This window comes from Branchiostoma belcheri, unplaced genomic scaffold (genome assembly GCF_001625305.1).
Source record: "Branchiostoma belcheri isolate BF01 breed outbred unplaced genomic scaffold, Haploidv18h27 scaffold61, whole genome shotgun sequence".
Lineage (NCBI taxonomy): Eukaryota > Metazoa > Chordata > Leptocardii > Amphioxiformes > Branchiostomatidae > Branchiostoma > Branchiostoma belcheri.
Genome location: NW_017804254.1, coordinates 1,863,350 through 1,871,317, shown reverse-complemented (window position 1 = coordinate 1,871,317; position 7,968 = coordinate 1,863,350). Strand labels below are relative to the sequence as shown.

At 40.5% G+C, this 7,968-nt stretch overlaps 1 protein-coding gene across 1 annotated transcript in view; it reads right to left on the bottom strand.

The window, feature by feature from the left end:
• The window catches only part of LOC109482960, a 17,427-nt gene that overhangs the window by 3,543 nt on the left and 5,916 nt on the right, over positions 1–7,968 (bottom strand). The window contains exons 11-24 of the mRNA XM_019785860.1: positions 7,735–7,814; positions 7,139–7,223; positions 6,956–7,042; positions 6,052–6,140; positions 5,423–5,630; positions 4,320–4,466; positions 3,982–4,186; positions 3,326–3,574; positions 3,025–3,198; positions 2,038–2,199; positions 1,688–1,849; positions 718–888; positions 396–560; positions 62–232 (exon numbers count right to left, since the gene is read on the bottom strand). Coding sequence (XP_019641419.1) covers positions 62–232; positions 396–560; positions 718–888; positions 1,688–1,849; positions 2,038–2,199; positions 3,025–3,198; positions 3,326–3,574; positions 3,982–4,186; positions 4,320–4,466; positions 5,423–5,630; positions 6,052–6,140; positions 6,956–7,042; positions 7,139–7,223; positions 7,735–7,814 — 2,155 coding nt within the window. The remainder of the gene's footprint in view (positions 1–61; positions 233–395; positions 561–717; positions 889–1,687; positions 1,850–2,037; positions 2,200–3,024; positions 3,199–3,325; positions 3,575–3,981; positions 4,187–4,319; positions 4,467–5,422; positions 5,631–6,051; positions 6,141–6,955; positions 7,043–7,138; positions 7,224–7,734; positions 7,815–7,968) is intronic.

Genomic DNA, 7,968 nt, shown 5'->3' with positions numbered 1-7,968 from the left:
ACCATCTTAGCATGCATGCTAAATCAAATGACTTATCAATGAAGCCTTTATTTGGTCTTACCTGACCGATAGTCAATACAGCCGCTACAGTAGCAGTGAGCCGAAGTACTTCCACACCAACCACCGGAGGAACAACAGGGGCCGCTTCCATTCGGGTTACACTGGCCGGGGTTGGCTCCTGGAGCCGGAAAGTTGGGGCCACATTTCCAGTCATCCCTCCATTTTTTTGGTCCTAGAATAACAGGCATGAATTGGTAAAATATATGAAAGAGATTTAAACAAAATAAAAACTTTTTCTGATACCGAACTTAACATGTCTTAGTGAAATGATATATATTTCATACTTCAGAATATATTTTTGATAAAGCTAAAAATTGAACTAGGGAAATACTTACGATAATCAATACAGCCGCTACAGGTGCAGTGAGCCGCAGTATTTCCACACCAACCACCGGTGGAACAACAGGGGTGGTTTCCATTCGGGTTACACTGGCCGGGGTTGGCTCCTGGTGCCGGATAGCTGGAGCCACATCTAGAGTCACTCCTCCATTTTTTTGGTCCTAGAATAACAGGCATGAATTGGTAAAATATATGAAAGAGATTAAAACAAAATAAAAACTTTTTCTGATACCGAACTTGACATATCTTAGTGAATATATTTCATACTTCAGAACATATTTTTGATGAAGCTAAAAATTGAAGTAGGGAAATACTTACGATAATCAATACAGCCGCTACAGGTGCAGTGAGCCGCAGTATTTCCACACCAACCACCGGAGGAACAACAGGGGTGGTTTGAATCCGGGTTACACTGGCCGGGGTTGGCTCCTGGTGCCGGATAGCTGGAGCCACATCTAGAGTCACTCCTCCATTTTTCTTGGCGTGGTCCTGGCAATGGTTAACGGTTAATTGAGCAGGGCAAACAACGCTTAACGGTAAATTCAGAACGGTCGGCAACGCTTAACGGTCAATTGACAGGCATTTTTAAACGAGCTGCACTAGATTTGGTATCTGAATTAGTGAGAAAAATTTATAACTGACATAATTATATACCTGACATCAAGCTGATTTTAAACCTCTCTGCTTACATGTAATGAAGCATGCATTAAAGGTACATTTTTACTTCACATTTTTTAATGGTATATTGGTCAAACAGTAACCGTGCAGTCGTAGCCTTTATACGGCTGAATTGATGCGGGGTTTACAATCGGTTTACAATCACATAATAATCAATCAATAATCACACATGATACACAAATTTGCTCCACATATTTTTGTGGAATAGTTGCAAGAGTCTGTGCGGCTCCATTCGGCGCCACAAGGTGACCTCAATACGACTTTTCCCTAACCAAGTTAGGTACCCATTCACACCTGGGTGGAGTGAGGAAAGTCATGGAAAGTGCCTTTCCTATTAGGGCACAACGTCGGGGCGCATATGTCCAGACATGTCCCGGATCACATTGTCGACGAGCTTCGGCCGTATACGTATTTGTCGATCGCCGAAAGATCGGGGGATTTTGAGATCGACCGACGATCGCGCGTATTTTTGGCTTGAACGAAAATCGTTGCCGTCACACATTCAGCAGTGTGAGGCTCGAGCGAGGCTCGGGCGATGGCATGTTTGTCAGTGAAATGATATAATAAATGATTTTGATGAATCTAAAAATTGAACTAGGGAAATACTTACCATAATTAATACAGCCGCTACAGGTGCAGTGAGCCGCAGTATTTCCACACCAACCACTGGTGGAACAACAGGGGCGGTCTGAATCCGGGTTACACTGGCCGGGGTTGGCTCCTGGTGCCGGATAGCTGGGGCCACATCTAGAGTCACTCCTCCATTTTGGTCCTAGAACAACAGGCATAAACTTATATATGAAAGTAAAATTCATGTATATGAAAGAGATTTAAACAAAATAGAAACTTTATCCAATACCGAGTCCAACACGCTTAACATGTTTCTTTTTAGTGAAATGATATATATTTCATTTTTCATATTTCTGATGAATCTAAAAATTGAAGTAGGGAAATACTTACGATAATCAATACAGCCGCTACAGGTGCAGTGATCCGCAGTACTTCCACACCAACCACCGGAGGAACAACACGGGCCGCTTCCATTCGGATCACACTGGCCAGGATTCGCTCCTGGAGCCGGAAAGTTTGGGCCACATTTCCAGTCATTCCTCCATTTTGGTCCTAGAATAAGAGGAATGAATGATAAAGGCATTAAAAGAAAACTTTGTCTATTAAGGTTTTAAGCGCGACAAAACTGGATTTTACACTCAATTTTCTTGTCTTTCTTTAATGTAGCAAGTTGAATCAATCTTATCTATAGCATAATGACATCTGTGAGACAAAAACACTATATCTCTGAAGAAAAATGGATCACTTGTTTTGTATCGTAGGCTGCTTTCAGCTATTTATGTGTGGTACCCAAAGATTAAGAAACACGTCACGTAGCTTATTTTATTTTGTGGCTATATGTACATATCTTTTTGGGAGTGACCTGTTCGCGACATTACAACCACTCTCTCATAGGCGTAATGTTGCAAGCCTGGCTGTACTTTATCGTTATTTCCACTGTAAATGCTCGCTAGTGCCTCCACTTAGAACTTTCTCAGCAAGGACACGTTTTGCTACTTCTATTGAAGGAAATCACCCTTTCTTCCTCCATACACCACCTCAGGAGGAAGTTCCACGCTGAAAGCTTTCGTAAAAAAAACATCACTATGGAACAAGCTACATGCTACTGATTGTTTCCCAAATAGGTATATAACGTTAAACTTTCCAAGTCTAAGGCCAACAAACATTTGTCCTCACTGACTAGTCTAGCCCAAAACATTTGAGTGGCTCTCATGAGCCTTGTTTAATGGTGAATATGAAGTAATTATTGTAAATTATTGAAATGCCATTACATGTTAATATCAAATTTCCTAATCTAGTATGTTTTTTGTTTTGTTGTGCCACCCTGAAATTGTATTGGATGCCTTCAAAGGTTTCATTCTCTTGGGAAATACTCACGATAATCCTTACAGCCGCTACAGGTGCAGTGGTTATCAGTACTTCCACAATAACCTTCGGAGGAACAACAGGGGGCGTCTGAATTCGGATCACACTCCCCTGGGTCGGCTGCTGCTGCAGGGAAGTCGGGCCCACATCTGCCGTCAGATCTCCACTCCCTTTCTATGTCGCTAGCTAATAAAGGAAACAAAAAAACATACAACAGTGAGTTGGACCATCTTATGTGCTTTATTACACCAAAAAGCTATCTCTTTAGTTAAGAAAGCTTTTAAAACCTTCGCAAGGGTATTAAACCTCTTACGTTCGCAAGTCACGCCATCGGAGGCCACAGTGCTATCAGGTGGGCACTGGTCGACGCATTCGGTAGTCCCGTCATCATTGGGGAGGACAAAGTTGCTACACACGCACGTCACACCATTGGGAGCTACTTCCATGTCGGCTGGGCATTCTCCCACGCACTGTGCCACTCCATCCTCATTGCGGACGGAGAAGTGCCTACACAGGCGACATTCAGTGTCGAGCTTCGATCCAGGCGACTTTGGAATACATCCTGTATTGTGAGGTAAAGATCGATCAGGTTGATAAGGCCGTTGTTACCTGGGTCCATATTTTTTGGTTTTACATCTAGAAAACACTTTAGTTTTCTAATGTTATTCAGCTCTGTTAAAACTAAGTTTTGAACGTTTTAGCTAATGTATTCATTGTTGTGATAAGCTTTTGTGCTTTACTTTAACGATAATGATACAGACATATGTAAAATTTTATGCTAATTAGTTATAACCTTATCTATTTGTAATTATGGGCAGTATGTTGTGAATACTTGGCATATTTAATGCCCTTCGCTGTGACACGCCAGTCGAAAGTCAATAAATCTGAATCTGAATTTTTGTTGACAGCTGTTCTGCCCCCATGGCTAAAGCTGTGGAGATGATGGTGTTGATGAAACACAAAGCTTACCGTTACATTCTGGGTGGCAGTTTTCCACGCACATGCCGTCCTGCAAGATAGTCCCCCCTGCACATTCCATTTCTCCTGTTGCACCTCCTTCGATGACTCGGGCGTCCATGACTTCAACGTCTGCTTCCCCACTGCCAAAGGAGTAGAAGCGAATTCCCAATGGCGGACTGTCATCCAGGTAGACCATGTAGACCAAACCTTTTTCCTGTCGACAAAAATGTTAGACATGTATGCCACAGTACTAGTGCACGTCTATCCGGTTAATGTAAATTAGGACACTAGAGCAGATGCGAAGTGATGGGAATACCTATGGCTAAATTTATAAGCATATTACTTACGGAATCATCTGACCCAATGCCGTATTTGACGTAGGTTCGTTGTTCCTCCATGTCTTCCTCCATACAAATAAAGTATGGCTGAAACAATGTGGAATCGCCGAGACTTCTCGCGCTTTTCGCTCCCTCGTATTTAACCAGCTTCATACCCTGTAAAGCATTGTTACATTTGAACACAACGTAAACAAGAATTCGTAGATCTCATACCTCCATGAAATATATGAGTTTTTGTAAATGACATGTCCTCATTAACTATGCAAATGACCTCTACATTAACATAATATATGCATACTGGTGTTAACCTTCAAGTAACTTACACATGTCACAAGGTATAAAATTCCCGTCATTCGCCAATAAGGGGTCACAAAATTTTCACATTTATTATGCAAGTTAGGTCATCATTTGCATAATTGGTATCTGTTGATCTTCCGCCTGCCACAGATTAAACAGATTACATGTATAGCAGTACTATTATATAAAACACTGTAATTATAGAATTTCCTCATTAATTATGCCAATTAAGTCCTCATTTGCATAATTTGCATTTAATTATGTACAACTCTCTCTCTCTCTCAGGTACCTACATACCAAAAATGATGAAAATACTTTGTTCCTATTTGGCTTTAAAAGTCTTTACCAGAAACTAACCTGCAGTTCCAGAACAAGCTGCTAGGGGGACCAAACTTACACCACTAATTCCTGACAAGATAAGCTATCTGTCACTAAAAAATCAAGACCATAGCATGTTCAGGACATAATATACAAAAACCGCTGCAGTACCAAGGTCATCCATCAGGAGGCCCATATTTGACCTTGACCTTCGTCTTCCTAAGAATTACCAGCATACCAAATATCATCACAATCCATAAAGGCGTTATGAAGTTATGCTGACTACAAATGTGCGGAAGCACACACACACACACAGACGCGCCAAAAACAATACCTCCATTTTTCATGGAGGTAATTAAACATTACCAAAACGGGTCCTTTGTCACCTAGTTGTCACCTAAAGGCTCTCAAGCTTCGGCATAGAAATGTATTGAACAGGGGCCAACTCGAAACGAAAAAAAACTCTAGACTGTGTGCACCATGGTCCACTTTGTTACCTTGTAGAGTGCGACGCCTTGAAAACTGATCTGAAGATGGTACCAGGTGGTCAAGTCCCTCGGGATGGAGGAGAAGACCACAAAAATGTCTCCCTTTGACGCCGCAACGAAGTACAGGCACCTCCCTCCCTCCTCCGCGGGTTTGATTTGGTACGAGTTGGACCACTTCACAGAGCAGGGAGCCTCAACGATACTCGCCAATGCACCGCTAGGACCAACAATACAGTTTTGGTTGACATCCTTCATGGCATATTGATCGTAGCATTTCCAACAAGGACATGAATACAAATGATGAATGACATGCAGTCGCAAAAAGCACCAGTTCTAAATGACTGACTATACGATAGCTCATGCTTATAGAAGTAATGGAATAAGAGTGAGGGAACAGCGATATTTTTTTAATATTTTATACGGTTGCTTTTCTCTTCTGTTCTGCTTTTAACTCTGCTGAGGTATTTTGTACTTTCTGGCGTCCCACCCTTTCTACATGCATGTTAAATGCATGTAGAAATTGCATTAAAATACCATGATTATACACTACAGACTCCAGGAAGAGTAGTGTGAAATTTACACTAATGGAGACCCTAAACAAAACAAACAAACAAACAAACAAACAAACAAACCCATACCTATTGCTCTGTGAGTGCTCCAGAGGACTGATGTACTCCGCTCTGCCAACAACCGAGTTTACGTAGTTGCGGCCTAAATTTCCCAGCAACTGAATACGAATATGCACAAATTCGTAGTTATTATTCCTAGTTAATCGCAGTTTTATTAGACCTTCTGAACGTATCAAAACAAGAAATACAATTCATTTGTATGCATTGAAATATTATCTCAACTTCTATGCACGTTTAAAATTGCCAAATTACATATCAATGCAGCAAAGGGATCGTACGTTAACTGTTACAGTTGGAAACACAAGGGAAAACAACTCTTTACATTGATATAACTATAAAATGAAGTGACAAAAGTTGGATAGCTACATTATTGGTTATGATTTTTAATTACATAATGCAAACTGTTGATTTTTAAGATAAAACGAAGCGTTTATGCCCCGCATTCCAATGCAGGAGCAGGCAAGCTTGACATACCTACCAAAACACTTGAATGCAGTTCATACAGTCAATTTTGGCATGGCTTTGTACAGGTGTTAATTGAGTTAACCCAATCAAATCCAAACAGCCAATCAGCTACATGCCTATTGGTTGCTTGCTCTGCATGCCGTTCTGATGACTCATGCCCAAATTCGGTAACACACTTCTAACAAATTTTCTATAACACAGCCAAAAAGCTCAAATTAAAGCCTGTATCACTGAAACGCCTGGTGGTATTTGGCCACTGTACCTTAATGCCCAATTTCATGTTATTTGGCCCAAAAATGAAGCTGTTGAATCAATTTAAAGAAATGGCAGGAGAATCATGATGATGAGGAGAAGAAGAAACATGAGGAAAAACAATATGTCTTCACCACATAGTGGTGAAGCCATAAAAATCTAAACGTACGAATAGTAATATACAAATAGCCAGTACCGTAGAGGAAGCTGTCTGATCTTCACGTGTTACAGAAAACTTGCCGGTATCTTCATTGTACGTCATCACAAAACCAAAGCAGGAGACCTGAGTAGGTAAAAAAAATTCAGAACCGGTACAATGATGGCATAATAACAATAGCACTGATAAAGAGCAATTAAAATCTAAGACAGAAAGACGTACCTTCTTGTTATCAGTGTCGCCACTCCCTCCGTTTTTATGACTGTTGTACACGTGAAGAGATGTCCCAGGTTCATGGCAGTTCCACCTTGTTGTGAGACAGAACAATTGCAGATAAAGCATTTGTCAGAAAATTATACCTTCCATAGGCACGTTGTAAAACAATGTTTTCAGACGTGTTTAAAGTTAAAAGTTTTGATACAACACAAAAGCTTTTGACCAGTCGCTCTGTCCTTCCTCAGTAGACTGCGTAGACTGCCCCAGTGAGATTTGTCACGTGGCTTCTCTGAAGTGTGACACTGGGTTATGGTAATATAGTACTAGCTATATAGTATTCCCAGACGTACTAGCTATATAGTATTCCCAGACGGTAGTATCTTCAAGTTGTTGAGATCATGTGAATGATCAAAATTAGAATTTGACTAATAGTATGCTAAATGTTTGTAATACCGTGTAAATATGTTTAGTATGTAACTCTACTGAACGTTTTTAAAAATGAATGTGAATCTGTGAACGCAATTCAGCTTTCTGTTACAATGTTCGTGATTTTAGGAATAAACCATTTTTGATTGATTGATTTTAATGGTTCAAGACATTACCTGTTCTCTGCATAAACCACGTAGGCTTCAGTGTCGCTCTTAATGTCACGGTTAATGTCCTCGGGAAGATCAAAGATGATCTGCAATTTGGACAGGGTAACACGTTATAGATATCGCAATCTTATGACGTCCAAACTGTACGTTATGTGTCCTGCTCTGTTTGTAAATAGTTCTTCATATACCTCTCAATTATGTTAATAATATTTTACAATTGGATTTACTCATAAAAATAGA